The sequence below is a fragment of the Anopheles funestus genome, chromosome 2RL (genome assembly GCF_943734845.2).
Source record: "Anopheles funestus chromosome 2RL, idAnoFuneDA-416_04, whole genome shotgun sequence".
Taxonomy (NCBI): Eukaryota; Metazoa; Arthropoda; class Insecta; order Diptera; family Culicidae; genus Anopheles; species Anopheles funestus.
The window spans coordinates 27,576,010-27,595,712 of NC_064598.1; the positions used below are offsets into that span (position 1 = coordinate 27,576,010).

At 41.1% G+C, this 19,703-nt stretch overlaps 2 protein-coding genes across 5 annotated transcripts in view; one reads left to right on the forward strand and one right to left on the reverse strand.

Moving 5' to 3' along the window:
• Positions 1–19,703, forward strand: part of LOC125765298 (BTB/POZ domain-containing protein 6-B) — a 356,684-nt gene that overhangs the window by 85,830 nt on the left and 251,151 nt on the right. The gene's annotated exons all lie outside the window — the stretch shown is intronic.
• Positions 1–19,703, reverse strand: part of LOC125765293 (neural cell adhesion molecule 1) — a 111,602-nt gene that overhangs the window by 73,312 nt on the left and 18,587 nt on the right. For all 4 annotated transcript variants that reach the window (XM_049430258.1, XM_049430257.1, XM_049430256.1 and 1 more), the window contains exon 3: positions 15,036–16,340. In XM_049430258.1, the coding sequence (XP_049286215.1) occupies positions 15,036–15,114 (79 nt within the window). In that variant the 5' untranslated portion in view covers positions 15,115–16,340. The remainder of the gene's footprint in view (positions 1–15,035; positions 16,341–19,703) is intronic.

Below are 19,703 nucleotides of genomic sequence, written 5' to 3' on the forward strand. Positions count from 1 at the left end.
CGTAAACAATCATTCACACATTCACTGTGCGTCGCCGCAAGCGGTCGGAATTATGTTCGCTTTTTGGAAAGCGGCCCATTTTACTTTGTTACAGCACATTCGGGGGACAACCGTTCGTCACTTGCGCATATAAACGGCACGAGGCAGGGAAATGTTGTTTTGCCACAATTCGTTGCCCCCGTTTGCTAATGTCCTCACAAAATGATATGCAACTCATACGCAGGGGAACATATTTCATGCTACCTAGATAGCGATACCACCCGTGGGCCGTAAGCTCGCACAATAATGGCCTATGATGTACCATAAATCATTACCTTTGCATAGCTCCGATCTTTCCCAATACTTCAAGGATCTCTGGACCGCCTGGAGTGTTTTGCGTGGTAACAAAAATCGAAGAAGAAAATACGTATAACTCACATGTACACAAATCTCCCACGATCCTGTACATTGTACACAAGCAAAAAAACCAACAGCAAAAAAAAAGTAGAAACATTAACCACTTGCCGGTTTGCCGTTTCGTGTGATGAAGATGAGCAAAAATAGACATAAATTAATTGGCCCCCCCTCAAACAGTTGAGCTTCTTAACGCGCACGCAATATAGCACCAGAAAGCCTTATGCGTGTGCGAACTTCCGGGAAGGCGTCGTTTTTTATCGTCCATTGTAAGCCTCCGGAATGACTTTTCGATCAACCGCCCCCTAACTGGTCGACACAGCGTGATACCCGGCGTACCGCACGCAGGCTGATATATTGGCCACGGTCTAATAAAACTCATAAATAACGTACTTGAACATTATCGAAAAGACTGCAAAATTTATTGGTCGCATGATTTCGCAGGCCGCGTGTAAAAAAGTGGAACTTATGTGTGAAACATCCGACTTTGCTCCGGGATGTTGTCTCCGACACGAAGGAGTTTGCTGAAGCACGTATTTCTGTTCGGCGCAGGGTCACTACGGTTACTCGGTTTCTTATCGTGGGAGACACAAATTCGACCAACTTCGCATGGACGCATGGACACGCCCCGGCCATGCCTTTGGTGTTCTGCAACATGTTTACATGTGTGTGACATGTTGGTTTACTGTTCTGTCGGACATTCACATATTGGGCGACATTGTTGACCAGTGTTTTGGAAATCGAAGGTCCGAAAATGGACTTGATGTTGAAGTTTTTCTGTGATTATTTGAATAACCTTTAAATCATTGTTACAAATGTTGGAAAAAGAATCATTAGAAATAGATCCAATGTTTTGAACATCATCTTTTTCAATAAATATAAGTGTATCGTCCAAACCATTATTGCAGGGAGTTCCGATCCGAAGGTATCCAAATACTAAGAAAGCTCCTAAAGAATCCAAGAATTTTATTTTTGAGATATCTCTAACCTCCAATAGTATCTCTAACAAGAGTTGAATTAAGATTTATTTCATGGGTATTTCTTCTTATGACTTTCATAAATTTATTTTTTATGAACTTCATGGTAACGAGGCGGCCCCGGTGGTGTATGTGATAAACGGCACCGGCCCATACGACAGGATTGGGGTTCAAATCCCATCCGGACCGTCTCCCCGTAGCATAGACTGACTATCTTGCTACGTGGTAATAATAAGTCTTGATTCGGCCAGGCCGTTCATATCGAGAAAAAAAACTACATGGTAATAATGACAGGTATTAAAATTAGTTATAAATTGAATAATTACACAAACGTACTAAATTATTTTTTTACAAAGTTTACAAAGATTCCTGAGTGTCCCAGAACAAAAAGTGTTTCAGAATCTCAACAGTTGTTGATTCGCCACTACCAATAAGAAATAAAATCATAATTGAAAAATTTAAAAATATGAATTACTTCTCAAAATTGTTTCAATATGTTTTTCTTTTTCGCCATAATTCTTCACCATATAGCAATTTATTTAAAAATTTCCTAATAAAAATAAAAATACCCTAATCGTTGACAGACAAGGAATAAAATATAATTGTTTCCTGCATTACCAGCATGGAAACCAACACCAAACACTCATAAGGGCTCTCTGTACTCTCTGTGAACCATTGCAAAAAGGTTAAATCCGCTCTAGATCGCCCATGATTGACCGTTTTAGACTTTTCTTTTGCTGGTTCTAATTTTATCTCCTTTTTTTCTTTTTTTTTCCACACCCGGGATGGTCGTTATAAAGCAATTTTCTCGATTTTTGTCAAAGAAAAAGTGCCACCGTGCTGCTCTCCTCCTCACCTCGGCGGTGGGTGAATTTTTCCTTCGACGAATTCATCGTTTGTACTTTTGTCGCAACGGATTTTTTTTTATATTTGGTCTGTTTTATTCTTTTTGCTCACGTAGTCATAATTAAATCTGACTTGCCCGTGCCCGACGACCGGCAGGCAGGTCGTTAATTTAAACTCGATTAGAGTAATCCAATTATGATGAATTTCAGAGTGCGCCCGGCGGGCGCACCACCAACTTTTGGGCCACCCATCGTTTTGTGCCGTGACGCGTGGACTTAGAAATGGATTCGGTTCAAAGGTTGCTATGCATCATGGCGGGTACTGTAGTTGAACTGTGGGTTTACCGCAGCTTCGGTCGATCCGGGCTGCAAATGGAAATGTACGCTAAGTATGATAATAGTATAAAGACAACTCAAGCGATTTGTTTCATTGGAACCGTCGGCTAAGCCTCAGTTATGCTAATCCATTTTGGGAGGTAAGTTAGAAATTGAAGCGCACCGAACGGCTACCGTTAGCGAGGCTAGTTAGGCAAAAAGGTAAAGAGAATTGAAATGTTTTTTTACCAAAAAACTTTACCTGTAGATTGGTATTGTTGGAAAATAAACCGTGTTTTACATGTTTTGCGGAGAAATTTTATTTTCTGTTGCAAGTCACTAAATATTTACGCAAGTAATTCATCTTTCTAGGATCTATAACCTTAAAATACGTCATAACAAATTATTTTGAAATATCTTTAAATAACCAACAACTTTGACGCTCAATTTTCCAGTCAATCGAATAATGTTATTCTTCATTTTACAAAATTGAAATCATTTCTGCATGGTTTACATGAGTTTTTTTTTGAATGTTTTTCGTTTTCTTCCTTCCAGTATGACAATACCGTATTATGGAATTAGGAATGATCTGATTCTCATTCGATTATAACCACTCCTTTGATCGTGAATCTGTGTACATTTTGTTAACGCAAAGAGGACTTTTTTGTTGGCACAATGGGAAAAAAAACTTGAACAAACAAGCCCTAAATGTATACCAGCATATCAAAGGACCTGTCCGTGCACAACGATTCGGCAAACATGGCGTTGATTGATGTGCTCTGGGCCTTGAAAAATTTCACTTTTCATTGTTTTTTTTTTTTGTTTATACTATTTGGTGTTCTCTTGTCTCTTTCTCTTTCATTACGATCGATTCCACAGTGATGACCTTTCGTCGAATCTCTACCTCTTCGTTTCGCTGTTTTTTTTTTTGATACTCTGTCAAGCATTATTCTCGGAAAGTCTAATGTCCACAAAACCGTCATTGGTAAATCCTCATACAAAAACATTGATGCTTCGCGCTCTTTAAGCATTGATGTCATCAAAAGCAATCTTTTTAGCATACAAATCTTTTTCTCTTTCTCTCTCTCTCTCTTTCTCTCTCTTTTCTCCTCTTTAATTGCTCATCACACAAACACACACACACCCACACTCACAGATCACCTTTCGCAAGTGATCTCAATCATTTTCCACGCGTTCGGAAATTCAACCTCCCAATTTCCTGCCGAAAATATGCTTGGCTCTGTTCTTGTTTTCTTTCAGCTAATGGCGACGCATTTTCATCTCTGCCCCACTTTCCACCCTCGTGCCTTCGTTGGCAAAAACTCTTTCTCTGCGCCAGCTTTCACGAGAGTTGGCAACGAGCTCATTTGGTGCCCATTGCTCTCGGTCCGATCTTCGCATTTTACAAACTTTTGTTCACGGGCTACCGGGCGTCTCCATCGGCGTAGGTTATCAAAATGTTCCGTACGACCTACCAGGCGCATGGTTGCGTTTCCCCCCGGGTGCCGACCACGGTTTCTTTACCACCAACGTTAGCATCTTTGGATGCTGTTCGCATTTCTTTTTCCTTGCGTCAAACCTCATTCTGTGCCATCTGGAACCATGATGCCCTGGTAACACATTCAACGACGCCTGTTCTCTCCACTGCGGTTCGCTTCAGTGCAAAAACAAACGAAAGGCAGTGGAAAAGATTGTCCCAACGGTATGGTCGGCTGCCTCGAAAGAGCAGCATAATGGAAGAACAAAGTAAAGACCATCGATGTGTATAATGTTACGTCGCAATCGGCACTGGGATGCGAGCGGCAGCAGGATGTTTCATGGAACATCCGACCGTTTTGCGGCTCCTTTTTCTTCGGGAGCGCACTGTCCCGTGCAAACACAAGGCTCGATGGTTGATGAGACGGGCTAGCAAGATGAGTGCGCAAGTGTTGTGCGGTTTGTTTATTTGATGGGTTGAAGAATGTGGGGAAGATGAAGGGAAAAAAGCGGAACTTCAAACCGTGCAAAACGTTATCTGCCTAAACGTTGTTTTTTGTTCGTCACTCTGTAATAGGGAATGGAAATTCTTCATTTGACTTTTCCTTTGCTACTCCACTCCCCCCATGAACCCCTTTTGCTGTGCGTTATCAGTTGGTGAAATTTGAAGAACAAAGTAAGGGATAAGGTAACAGGCATTTTCGCTCTGTCGAGTAAAACGAACCCGTGTTTTCATTTGCTTCTAATGGTAAGTCATCTTCACTGTTTCGTCACACTGAAGCTTTATCGCTCAAGTCTTTATCCAAGTCTTTATCGTTAAGGCATTATCGTACGTCCCTTTGGAGTTGTTTCTGCTGCAGCTTGTAGCAAGCTTTTTGGTTTCTTGCTTTCTATATTATTTACTATGTAAATTAAATATTCTGCTACATTTGCAACGGATTGTTCTTCTAGATTCCAGCAGATGACGTCAGTAGCAGCAATTCATCAATAATTATACAATAATTGACGATGGAAAGTAGTATGGTGGTTAATGAAAATTTAAAGACGACCTAATCATATGATCTTCAGAGAAGAATCTTTTTTATCATGAGTTGAAACTTATTAAAGAATCATGATTCTTTGAGTGAATGTTTTAAAATATACGTATCCTTATGTGTGTAGACCAATTGTTAAGAAATGGTTAATTTTCCGAAAAATGCTCCAAAAGTGAATCCAAAAATTCATAAATCTTCGTAAATGAGTTCGCCAGTTCCACACGACAGGACCTTGCATCAAATTTCATCCGAACCATCCAACCAGCAACGAATGACTATCTGGCTATTTAGTAAAATAAAGTCTTGTATGCGAATCGTTGCATACTTTCATGAAAATACTTCAAATAACTTCAATAAAAAAATTAAAGCACATCGTCTTTCTGCATCGATGCGCTTTATTGGAAATGTTTAATTAAGTATTTTTGTTTACACCATTATTAATCTGCAATTCCATTATCTGCACTTGTTAATTCTCCGTATGATCGCAGCTGAATGAAATTATTCCATTAGAATGGCATAATTAAACATGCTTCTAATTAAAATAATGTTCACGATTACAACAAATCATACTATTGGCATTCATACAACGGACAATAAATTGCATTCTAACATTCCTAAACCAACACACTTCCCACGGACCTCAACTTTCTCGAAGGTTTCTCTATCTCAATACAACATACTTTCCAAGCACAACCATTACCAGACCAAACGTACCGAGGAATTGGAATGATTTGGCAAATGTTTTCTTTCTCCGAAGGTCGGTATTTATCCGATGCACTGGTAGGTACATGAATATTACATGCAATATTTGCCACAAAGGACAAACAGGATGCCATGTTTGATTGATAAAAGCATCAACAGGTCATCCACATACCAAACAATTCCACTTATCAATGATATTTTCACTTGAATCGGTACATCGATGACCATACATTGGAATGTTGAAGTTGTCAAAGTAGAACATTAATTTTTAAAACTTCAAAAGCCGCTTGAAATAAAGCCCCCTGCACAGGAAATAAAATGTTCCTCTAGCAAAACTTCACTCAAAAACCGACTCGCAATCTTTCCTCTGTGTATGTTTGTGTGCTCAATATTAGTTTAAATCAATACATCCGGCCCTCAACCAAAAACACACCATTCCCGTCCGTTCAACAGCCGAGAATGGGTCAGTTCGGAATTGCTCCCAGGTCGTACACTTACGATCATATGGAAATTGAAACTAAACTATTGCTTTCACAATGCGGTCGGAAGCGGTTCGGCAATGCGATGCCACCCCCCCCATTTGCCACTGCTGCCTAAGCTGCAGCATAACTTTTGCTGTCTCGGTTCGCCCCGCAAATTCACGCGTCCAGCAAAAGCGCTTGGTTTTTGGCCGGAAATGGGAAATTGTCAGGAAGTTGACAGGATTGGCTTGCAGGCGTATCTTCCGGCGTTCGCCACCGAAGTCGCTTGCCTGTGTGTTTTCGAAAACCCCATCCCCAAGACAACTAGGACAGCTCAGGAACGCTGGAAGCACCCAGGGAAGACGATACTGTACGTCTTGCCCGTCCGTGCACAGGGATTATGCACACAAACGCTGCAACCATTGCAAACCGCAGGCGTTGTCGTGCTGTCGACACAAAACTGCACAAAACCCTCCAGTCCACTCCCGTTTCCCCAAAAAACATTGGACGCCACAAAACTAGGCCAAACGCGGGGGGGCTAGGAGTCGAACATTTTCCCCGTCCCTGAATACGAATACATTATTACTATTTTCGGATACACTGCCAGCGTGCTCTCCCACGGCGGCACTTGCACGGCACAGTGTCTCGAGTGTCGAAAAGTGAGTTGCCAGGATCGGTTTTGCATTGCGAATGCATTCGTCGCATGTGCACGAGGTTCGGTCGGTGGACAGTAACGAAGCGTAGTGACATTCGACTGGTTGGATGCTCCTGAAGCTTTGTATGAACGCCACCATTTCACACAAACCGTCAGTGAGGGGAAGCATAACGAAGGGCCGTACTGACCTCCTCCCGGTTCCTTTTCGATCCAATCTAGCTGGAAACAAATTTAGGAAGCTTAATATCTTCCACCCACACAAACGGTCGGGCACCCGTTCCTGCCCTCACGAGAACGAACCGGGGAAGCCAGTGTTCATGTTCGATGGTGCAAACGTTTGTGTATTCAAATGTTATGCTAAAATATTTAAATCTTTTTTTGTTCTCACACACCGACCCAATCGAGAGAGAGAGAGAGAAGGAGAGAGAGAGAGAGAGAGAGAGAGAGAGAGCTTTGGCTGCAAACAGTACACGGGCCCACCGTTTGATGGGGCATGTACGAGACACTTCATCCTTCAGCCAAAAGCGCTCGAGATCGGCAGTGTCTCTTGGCAACTTTTGTCCCACCCTGTTTGGCCACCCTGGTCGAAAAGGAAAGCAAAAAGGGGTATGAATCAGCCACTTTCCCCCTTTTGTGTTCAACTTGAAGTGTTCAACTCCCTTCGTCACAATCGGACACTCGCAAGTCTCGCATGTTTCGGCTTGTCCCTTTTGCCCGGTGCATTATGAAGCCGTTGTTTTAATTGAATTTGTAGAAATTTGCATACCATTGTTTAGTTTATTATGCCGTATAATTGTGGCATCCCCCTCCTCCCCGTTTTATGGCAAATGGCACTCGGGAAAATGGAAAGGTGGCAGTGGCCGGTCAGAGCTGTTGGATGGCTCGTTAAAAAAGGTACGCCAATTGTGTGTGTGTTTGTGTGGGTAAGTGCGTGAATTTTTCAAATTTTCCCCTTCTTCCAAGTCAATAGCCAAGACCAACCGGGGAGTGCATAAATTTGCCACCATGCTTTCCAAAAAACAAAAAAAATTGTACCCACTGGAGAGGTTTAGTGATAAGACCTTGGGGGTAGGCGGAGTTTTTTTTTATGTACGTGTTTACGGATGCTTTATGTGGCGTACCGTACCCAGCCCGAGTTTGATAGTTGATGTGCCTCTTTTCTTCGGCCCACTTGTACCTATGTTTTATGACAGGGTCTTATTTTTTTTTGGTATGACAAAACAACAAAAAATGACTCCGACAGGGAGTTTATGATATTTTGCTCATATCTCGGATGAGTCAAAAAATCATACTTCATACCTTCCTGCCACAAACGCAAACACTTGCAATTGTGTCCGGTTTTGAGCTTCCTGCTACAAGTCCGACAAACAATTTGCTGGGTAACCAACAAAACTTTCCACCTCGATGCAAATTTCGGTACCTTGTTCTGTGAACCACCTGCAAGCAGGAAGGTCGCTATCATTTCCGATCTACAAAAAAAAAAAAAACAACCTCGCCCGAGAAGATAATGTCGGATGACTTTTGACGAAGGTTGCTGAACCAATCCTTGCAAAACCACGTTCACGTGCTGGTGGGATTTCGGTTTTTGACATGTCCTATGTAGTTCTTTTCCCGCTTTTCTTCATTCCGTTGGTTGTCACTATTGTGTGTCCCTTCCACAAGTCTTCCATGCCGGAAGCAACAGGCGATCGTGACAAACCGGAAGGCACAGTGTATGTGTGTGTGTGTGTGTGTGTCATCAGCGTTGCCAGTGGGAGTCCGGGTGTTGGAGCTTTTGACAGCATTACGAAATATGATTGATGGTGATGAACATTTCAACGTACCCGTGTCTGGTTGGTCGGGAATTGTTCGGGTCTCCCCCACACTGGCCAGAGTTCCAGAGTTCTGGCGGGTGTAATTAACGTAATGAGGTTCGCTACCGAGGCAGAACGGTAAGATTGGGTGTCCGTCAACGCAACGTTTGACACCGTATACCGGTGTTGAGGTTTTGCCGGAACCCAACGGGAACGGGAGCTCCCATGATGGATTACAGCGTACGCCGGGAGCGCATCCAGTTGTGGCGCTCACCGAGGGCAAAAGATGAATGATCTTACTCGGACAGCACCAGCTAAAGGTATTGCGACAAAAGTTTGTCGCCTAATTGCCTGTGGTTTAATACCGGCAACGGAGCGGTGCGTGGTGAAAAGTCCGATCAGGATCAGGGCTTTTGTCCGGTGCGAAACGGGATTGGCTCTAATTAAATCAACTCGGGGTGAAACTATACCTACGACGATGGGATATTTGTAGAAGCTTTTCCGGGGCGGGGATGGTTGGGTGGACAAATTTAGCGCCATTCATTAGTTACGGTCAATTTTAGCACACGCTTTCTTTTAAAAACGTATCACCATTGACTTTGACTTTGATTGAGTGAAAATGTTGCCACATTTCTCGAAACAACGCACACAGTTCATCGCGGTTGAATGAAAGGAATTTTTGCTGTTGTTTGCGTTTGATAAGCGTTATTCATTGTGTAATGGATGGAGGCTTAAATGATTACCACTTGGAATGGAATACAACTTAGGCCATAATATTTAAGTGGTTAAATATGCCTTTTGGGAAGTTTCGTATCCGGAAGTGTAGAAGTTAAAAAGACGACATACATGGAGTACTGTGGTCAGTTGGAAGAATGATACTTTCTGAAAAATTACTTGTGTGCGTTTTTCATCCTTGCTTACTTTATAGGAAATTTTGCAGAATTAATTAGTCTAAAAATAAATCGAAAGAGACCAGATGTTTTTATTATAATAAATGATCCGCTAGTTCTAGTATTAAACAGTGTTTACATACAAAATTTGTAATAGCTTTAATTCAAAGAGATTTATCTTGTATTGCTCTCATCCAACGAACCATTCATAATATTCCCACATCAAAGTCACAACACAATTTCATCGGTGGCTTCCAGTCTTTCACTTCGCCATTATCCACCAAAAAGCCCCCAGCTTTCACTTCCATAAGCAACGATTCGTTTGCTTATTTCTTTTACCCCAAAATCCATTCATCCACTGCGAAAGCGGAGCTCAAAGTTTCCCAACGGAAACCGAAGGCTTCCGATTTCGCTTCCTGTGCCACTTCTTAACAAACATGTAGCGCGCGTTGCTCTCAGCACTCTTCCAGCCGGAGTCGACTGCCGAAGCTAATTGTAGATTAAAATGAATGTTTGACTAAAGCAACTCCTATTAAATCGGTAAGGATGGGCCTCTAGACGGCTGGTGGTTTGGAAATGGAATAGAACAACAGCAAAGCTAGGACAGGAAAGACAGACCACCGCAATGGTTTTCGGCAACCGTCTACAAACTCTTGCACCCCCAAATCGTTTGGCCAATCGGAGGCAAAAGGGCTGATTGAAAAACCGTCCTCCGGACGCAGGAAACACAGGTCCTGCCCACGGTTCAGTTTCACGCGCCTGGCACACTGTTTTGACGGGCTTGGTGAAAAGTTTTCCCTTTTTGCGTTCATTAAGCGCTAACACTAAATCACATATCTTTTGCATGGCACACGGCCCCACGCTACTGCAAAAGTTCGGCACCAAAAACGAGCACAATCAAATCAGAAAACAGCATAAACTGCATAACTAAGCGTATAACTTTCGTGTGCTTGGCGTTCGCTTGGCGTTTTGGACGGGCGGGCAGCAAATTTTGAGAACAAGATTGACTAACGAATATGCTCTCGCAGCTGGATGGAATGTGGACAGTTCGTGGAACATTTTCTGTAAACATTTTATTACTAGCGACGATCGTAAAACGTGCTAAATAATGCAATTAGGGGTTGGAAGCTAGTTTGAAGTATTTCCAAAGGAAAATGATGCTTAATTTGATACTGTTTGCTGGCCGTTTACCGACGCTGAAGATGTTGAAGATTATGATTAATTTTGCATTTTCATGTTGTTGAAGGTTGCCAGTCAATTGGTATAACATTTCAGTTTTGTTTTGTTTAAAGCTTAAGACGCATCAAAAATTTCGTCCATTTTGTTATGGTAATAATTTAGTTATTTTATTTATTAAAAAGTAAGTTATTTTGTGTTTTACAATAGAAAATCCTCCTGTTCATATTTTTATACCATATCAATTGCGTCAGAACATGTACATTTCTAGTGCGCTACACTTATTTCTTCCCCTTCCAATCATTGCAGTATTTTCATAGTTTTCATCATGGCGGAGAAGCATTCAATCTGCTGCCTGCACAATACATTACAGCCATCATTATTTCAATGCGAGCAATATCATACCTAATGGAACATGTGCTTTCCAGTGTCGAATGCCACCGAATGTCTGGACAAAAGAATGCAAATTGAACGTAAATGAGTTTTGTGTAATCAATATGCGTCTGGTAGGAATATGAATTGCATACATCACGGCAATCAGGGCATCACGGCGCTACGAGCACATGGTTCCACTTTCAATTACGAGCTGAAAATAACCCACCGATGGATAGATGTATCCGAATGAGTCTCTGGGTGTATGTGTGTAGTTCAATCGGAATGACGAAAAGCATTGAATTACGTTTGATGGAGTTTTGTTCCTTTGCTGGAATGACACACAGTAATAATGCAATTTGTTTGACCAAACAATTTAACCATTGCAAGCTCAAATCTTAGCTCTAGTTGTAATTATATAACTGAGAAAATGAGCTTTTACAGTAGTGTTTCCATAAATTCAAACAAAAAAACAATCATATCCCAAGTCCAATGGATGAAAATCCCGTATCACTGTCAAGTTTAAACCGATTGTGATTGCAGACAGTTTTATAGAACAAGTGACAGTTTAGATAACGATTGTTTAGGCTCCCAAGTAACAAAAAAATGTTGACTATTTCATTTCATAAAAAATATAATTGAAATTGCTTTAAATATTTAATTAAAATAAAACATTAACGAATCGTCAAGAAAGACTTAGACCGTGCTGAAGCGGAAAGGCATTAATAATAAAACAATCATATTCAGCTCTACCTTCACAACAAAGAGTTCTAGTCTTGGCTAAGAGATCTATAAAAATTACTGATTCAGCTGATCCTTACAATTCATTCTTAAAAGCACACTACATCATTGTGTGTTAATCATTGCTGCTTGTGCTCAACCAATTGCTCTAATGCAAACCATGAAGGAATGTTTTCATCACTTAACAAACGTACATTTAATTTACTCACTTTTGTGAATCCTTTCTTCCCAGCGCATCTATATTCATTTGAAATATCTCCCAACGCAACAGAATAGCTAGGGTTTATCAAATATCAAAGCAAGCCATTACACCATCATCTATTTTAAATGAATTTGACACCTTCTAGAATTGCATGTTAGTCCGAGCCGAACGGAACAACAAACTGCTGGACAGATAAAAAAAAGCTCCTGACCCGGACACCGATGCTGGAAGGAAATAGTATATCCTACCGAAAGGATGTTAGGTCACCAGTGGCAACTAACTCGCACCATCCGGACGGTGTGATCGTAGCAGTTGCTCTCGCTCACAAAATCGATTCGGTAACAAGCTCAGGCGAATCCGTTTTAGCATTGGTTTGGGGGGAAAATAGTTTGTCCTTTGTTGCGGTTCCATTTCCCACTTTGAAGGATGTTTGGCTTCGATGTAATATTTCAAACCTCCACCCCTCGGGATCCCGTTTGCACTCTACCGACAGCTTTTGGCCTGTATCAAAGCGATGAACAACGACAGTTTTGGTGTGGCATAGGAAGAGAGAAATAGTGATCAAGAGAAAACCACTTAGTCTGCTTGAAAATGCATCAATAATCTTGCCTCTTTTACCTAGTAACATGCAATACCGGATTGCTACGGAATGCCTCTTCACACTAGCGCCACACTGCACTTCAGTGTGGCAGGAATAACTTCATCCATCATCAGATTATGAGATTAAAACTTTTCATACAAATAAATTGATTTATGATAAAACATGCATGTGTGTCTGTGTGTCTCGATGGCAAAACGGTTTTCTGCCATTCTATGAGCCATTCGTTTCCTGTATGCTTCACACAGATCAGCTCCGGTTAGCGCTCACACCGTGAAAAGCATTGTAAATTTCTAGAAACGATCTCAATTTAGCAAGGCAAGTCATTCATAGGAAAATTAAACCGAAATTTGATGGAACTTTATTTCACATGAAAGCAACAAGGGCGGTAAATTTAAACCGGAAAGGCAAAATTCGTACGAATTTGCAAAGTACAGCAGAGAGCGCAACGTGTTGATAAATAAATTATGCTGTCAGTGCTGTTTTCCTTTCGCGTGGCTTTCAGCAAACTTGTCTCATGTCATATCGATCGTTCGTAGTTGATTTGGACAAATACTCCAAAACGGCATAAATTCGGAGAATTTAGAATCTAATTTGAATTATTTCTTAGTATTTGTTATAACAGTATAGAAAGGACACAAATATATAATGTTGAACAAACAACCTTTTTTACTCCCACATACAATACTATACTCATTTTATGCTTATTTTAATGTTTGATATTTTTACGAATTTGTTTGTGTATAAATTTTTGAGAAAAACCATGTTTTGTAAGATATTTACGTTTATATCTGTTCGTAAAACGTACATAATAAAAAATAAATACACATACTTTCTATCTCAATTACTATTGCTCTGCAAAGCTTGCAAAAAGCCTCGGGCACGTTTTCAAATTTTATCCAACTTGATGTACTATAAACCACGAAATGTTGCCAAATTTGCGACATCCATTCGTTGCACTGTTTCCCCCTTCCCTCTCTCCCATTCAAACTCACCATCCAAATGGGGGAAGGGGGCCAGTAACAACTGCTTGCTTGGAATTTAACGAGCAACGAGCCATTTGATTTTCCATCATCGTCCTCTCTGCACAACGCCAACATACACGCCCGCCCTGCTGCAAATCACGCCACACTGACGAGAGGTCGTGATCCATATCCTCCCAACAGCCCCCCCTCCCCTACCCCTCCCGCCTGTGCTGGCACAGTAACTCCTGCTCAACGAGCGGTCTATAATCGAAATACAGCCGAAAGCCGACCCAAATTGTTATCGTTACAATTTTATGTACCCCACGGACTACGTATTTTCGAGGGTGCTTCATTTAGTCATTCTTTCGGTCGATCGATTTCATTCGGCGCGGAGAAGAGCGCCCCCCGAGTAACATCTTTTCAGCTTCAATTTCTGTCACCATTCCCGGCGCAACATTCAACGGCACGCACTGACACACCGACCCGTTAAATCCACGAAATTATAGCTTTTGCTGCTGTTGTGCCGATTCATGCTTGACTGCCGACCCCGGGGGGAAGGAGATACTGTCTCGTTTCTTGGCCGGCTACGGAAAGTTCATCCACCGTGGCCATAAATTAATAAAGCAATGGACCAAAACGGAAGCCATTTTCATAAAGGCTCTTCGTCATAATTCACCATTCACTTTTGCGCTGTACCGGGGTGCTTCTAGCCTGCAGAGCAGTGCGCTTTGGCATTCAATCTCGGCTCGGTATCATGACATATTGAGAGTAACTTATTTATCGCTCCCCAGATCTGGGGGCTGAGTTAAACGTGGCAAGATTTTGCTGATAAATTTTATCTCATTTTTGTGCATGTAATTTTAAAAAACGGATGCCTAAAACCGAAACATAGTTATAATCGTTTTTCTTATTCAAATATCGATAAATTAAAAAAAAAATCTACATTTATTTCTTTTGTTCCGGTCCTGCCGACTCTTTTCGGGATTCTGTTAATAATGTTGAAATATATGTAGTAACATACTTTGCACAACAGTATTTGGCAAGAAAATGTTTATCATAACTCTACAGCGATAGTTACACCTCCGTAAAGAATATTTGAAAATTCAATGGAGACGCCTGGTCATTGGTAAAATTCTTGATATATTTGAGCTTTAACAAGGAAGTAACATTGTGTGGCAAACTTTAGGCTCATATATAACTATTTTTACTATCTATTGTTTTTTCCAAATCTTCTCTACTCCATTGTTTTCCCTTGATTTTTAAACCATAATTCAATAAAATCAACACTAATGATAAATAATGGAGGCGCATGGTCTTTTACTCAATTTGCTCGTTCTGTCAAAAGCAAAAGTCATTTGATGCTTTTGAAACAGTATTGAAAGTTTTAATAATATCATTTTACCTGTGCCTAGAAACTTTCTCACAATTATGTGTACTTACCATCTTTAACACTTGCAGTGTAGTGAACTATGAACAACAGCAACAGACCGCCCAGCTGGAGTAGCATTGTAGACTCCATAGTGACTGCCGAATAAGTTTATTTTCACTTTTCCTATACCTCAACTGTGTCTATCACTTGGCCCGAAGCAAACGCTTACCATGCCTAGCGTGTTTTCGGTAGAAATACTTTTTATGCTTATCTATAGCAGATGCCGCCTTCACGTCACAGCTGCTAGCACTTGAGCACGATACCTGACGCGCGAAAGTTGTACCTTAAAATGCTTTTAGGAAATGTTTTCTCTCCATTCACTAGTACGCTGACTTCCTTACACTCACACACACACACACTTTGTGCACATGTAACGTAATTTTGATACTCCAGCTGTTGTGTGGAACTCGCGCTATATCTCTCTCTCTCACTCTCTTTTTCCACCAAACAGCAGTGGGACTCCTTCAGTATGCCACAAAATCATCGATCAACTTCTCCCGATGGAAGCTAATTTATAACTTTGAACTCAGGCAGCATCACCGGCCCATCTTTCCTCTTCGCATTTCCTGTACTGATTCAACACCCATGTACACACACTCATACACAAACAGACCAAGCACACACACACACTTCAAAAGAAACAAGCGAACGTACGAAAAAAACTAACCAAAATATGCAAGCAGCAAAAAAAAGGAACCAAACACACTTCAATATACCAGCGCCACGACTACTGAACAACTCGGAAGCAGCAACATCGTGCTGCCAGATACTTTTTGCCCGTAGCGAAAGTTTTCATTGAAAAAATAACTTTCTCTGCCATTCTTCATGCCGATGCACTGCACTGAACTTTTCCAAAGCTCACTGAATCGTACCGTGAACTGCCCGTCTGCTGCCAAATTTTTGTTGTCGATATTCACACGATTTTCAAATCAAATTCAGCCATCTTTTGCCGCCCAGGAGTGATACGCCTCGTTTATCAGCATCATTTTTGGTTGTCTGGACGAAGAAGACTTGTTAAAGCTTATTTGTCTTCCACGATGCTACTTTAGCGATCGAAGCAAATCTACCTGTACTTCGTTGTTCAATGTTTCCGATCGTAGGAAAGATAATTTAACAACCCAGTGGCAGATCGTTTCTTACGGTTCTAGATGACTGTTTAATGTACACTCCTGGTTCTAAGCCGCTTATTTGATGATTTTTGTGACATGACACATTTTGATACTTTTACAATGCTACACCTGACTCCATCTTCAAATGTCATGCTTATTGGAATGAATTTGCAGGTCAGTTTTTATTTTAATTTGAATCGGCATCATCTGAAAATAAGAACAAACATGGTTTTAGTAAGAAAATGTAAACACTCAAATAGTATTTCATAAATATGTCACTATCTCAATCTTAAAATTCGTTAAGTAAATGATAAATTTATGTGGTAATAATATGGGAACAAAACTTTGTGTATATAGAATGCGCAAAAGTGGGACAAACGTAGTTAAAGGGCAAAACCCTTTAAAACTTTTTGAATGTTGCCTTTAAATAGCTTTTATTCATGAAAAAGGTGTAACGCAGCAAAGCAAAAAATGTCCCAAATTCTTTGTGATGCTAAAATCTCTTAGGTCTTTTCGGACTTTTATTTACTCTGGATGGAATTTGATACCGGTCCTATTTTGAGTAGATTGTCACCCCTGGCCTTATGAACCATTGGGCGCCTCCATCGATATTTACAATAATGTTAAATGCACCGTATATTTAAAAAACGAAACGTTTATGCTTTAAAAACATTTTTTAATCTTTCAAAACTTTTATTTGCAGTTATTTTTTTCGTAGACAATTCTCGAATAATCCGTTGCACTATTTAAAAAAAAATATATGAAAGTAGGCCTAAAACCACATGACATGCATTAGGAACTTTTAACATGGTACAGTAGTTGTGTTTCTTTGGCTCACGGTTAATATACCTGCAAGTCAAACGTTCTACGCAGTGAAAATGTTATAACAAATTTTACATTTTAATCCACATCAATCTAAAATACAACTAACCACAATGTTCCTGATACATTTAAGCCCCGCTCTCAATCTAAATCCTTTTGCACAATTTGAAACATTTTTTTCCTGCCACACGCAAACCACGCCTAGCTAGCTTTACTCTGCACCAAAGCAAAAACACCACTTTCAGCGTAAAACGTTCCGTGTTGTTTGACCTGGTTTTAGGCAAACACTAAACCTGCAGTACAAAGATAACAAAAAAAAACACACACAACCATTTTCACGATTAAGTAAACCATGCTTCAGCGAATAAATAACTATCGCGCAAACCGTCACAAAAGGTACATTTCCGCAATCGGTAATAATGGTAATGATTACAAATCGAGCTGCACACCGGCCCCCGGACCGTGAAGTGTTTGACGTGAAAAATATAACGCGCCATAGCCAGGCGCGCGCGAACGGCACCCCTCCATTGTGGTAATGTTCGAAACGGTGCAAAAATTACAGTTCATCCGCCCACCCATTCGCACAAAAGAGCGAAACGCCTGGGCACTCGTGTGCGAAGGATACGGTACTTCGTGGGCGAATAACAATAAACACCAACTCAATCACAAACGAAATACCATCCTAAACCGTGGCGTCCGGCATGGCGATACCCAGCAGCACGCGATTAGTAAGCAGCGATAGAGCGAAATTTGTTTCCATTTTTTTTGTTTTTCGCTTTTTCTTCTTGGCGCTTGTTTTCTACAGTTGCCCTCATTTGCCACCATTTGCTATTGTTCGCCCAGCACAAACAGTGGCCAGTGAGCTTACAATGGCCCTCACGTACCGAGGCAACGATGTGCGCGCTTTTTTGGCTCATTTTGTTTGCCGTGCGTTCGTGAAAACTCATCCAACCCTCCTTGCCAAATGATATTTGCGTTTATTCAGCGTTGGATTTGTTGGGTGTTTTTTTTTATTTCATGTTTTCTTATTTATCCCCCCGTGCATACTTCTTTTTCGTAATATCTTACAGAATGTTTATTTAACATTTTATTTAACCCAGGGTGTGAAGTTTCCTACCAAACAATTCTATTCTTTTTTATGTTAGGACAAGTTTACTCAATATTTCAGTAAATTTGTTATGGAGGAATTGTTAGTATTAATTATTAGTATTATTAGTTAGTATTATTAACAGATACAATCCATATTAACACAAGAACTACCAAGCGTTTTAAGCGTTTTTCGTTCGTGATTAATTGTTAAACAATTTCGAAGAGTTGGAGTATTTTTTTGTTTATTCATGTTTCAACTATCTAAGGATTGTTTAACCCCAAACATTAATTTGATGAAAATGATGCGTTCCAGTCAAAATGACTAGTCCGGTAGTTCTAGTGTTGAACAATGTAAGTACATGAAAAAAGTAAAGCATTTAAATAATAAACCAAATGAAATGATCATACTACCCTTTGCGAAATGATATAATTCTAAAGATTATCCTATCATCATGTTGTACCATCGAACCGAAGCCTCCACTTTCATCTGAGAAAAGCTTTTGCTTCCTGTGGTCGAATTGGAAAACCCTGGCAAACATCTCAATCCGCAAACACTCGAAGTACCGCAAACTGTCATAAATGATTAGATTCAATTACGAACAACCACAATCACCAACTGGTAATGGTTATTGAAACGGTGAAGAAGCTGAAGAGAATAAAAAAGCACAAAGCCTTCACCCACTCGCTGGATGTACACATTGCATTGAAGGATTTGCGGTTGCCGATTCCGCTGCTTTGGTGATTTCAATCACACAAATTTTTGCCCGCGGGACGATATCGTGCACGGGGAAAAAGGCGCTGAATTTTCCGACGGAGAACATGCTGACCGGAAAACACCGGCAAACATCGAACAACTACGAAATCGAAATCAGCGCAACCCAATGTCCCTTGCGGTAGTGATGTCGCGAGCGTGCGTTTAGCGAAATCTAAATGTATGATCGGTGGGGGAGAAAAAAAACAATCCCGATTCTGCTTCTACGATGTTGAACCGTACTTCTTGGCCGTAATGTTTTGGCGTCCGCCCGCATGGACCACAGCCCACAGCTGGGGCAAAAAGTCGTTTCCAACAACTGGATGCTTTTCGGTAGCAAATCGTTGATTAAAACGCAACTCAACTCTTGGTGGTTTGCCGTTTCATTGCAAGCCATCAAAGCTGGTGAGCTGGGATATTGGTTAGCACCCACCCCCCGGTGTACCCCGTTCTTAACGAGCGGGGAGGTTAAGCAAGAAAGTCGAACGGCTTTGACCACACCGACCAACCAACTACGGCTGAACGCTACCCAACCGAACGTCGTGAAGCGTGTAGGTCGAATTGCAGCGAGTACGCAGCTGCACGGTGGCGTCAAAGAATGTTTGCCCCCTTCTGAAGCATGGCTTAGCTATCGCTAGAAGGAAGAGGGAAAAAAGTACGATCGTACTGATGGATGAATGTTGCAGATTTTGATGCAATGGGATGCTGTGTGCTCGTGTACTTTTTTTGTGTCTCCCCTTCATAAGTGTCTGTGTGCGTGTGTGTACGTCATCCCCAGGAAAACTCCTCAAAGCATCGTTTTGTCATCGTCGATGCTCGAATAAAAGCGAGCTCACTCGGTCGCCGCATACTTTGCCGTACACGGTCGGGTACCCGAGTGCCGATGCAATGATGATGCAGGTGTTTCC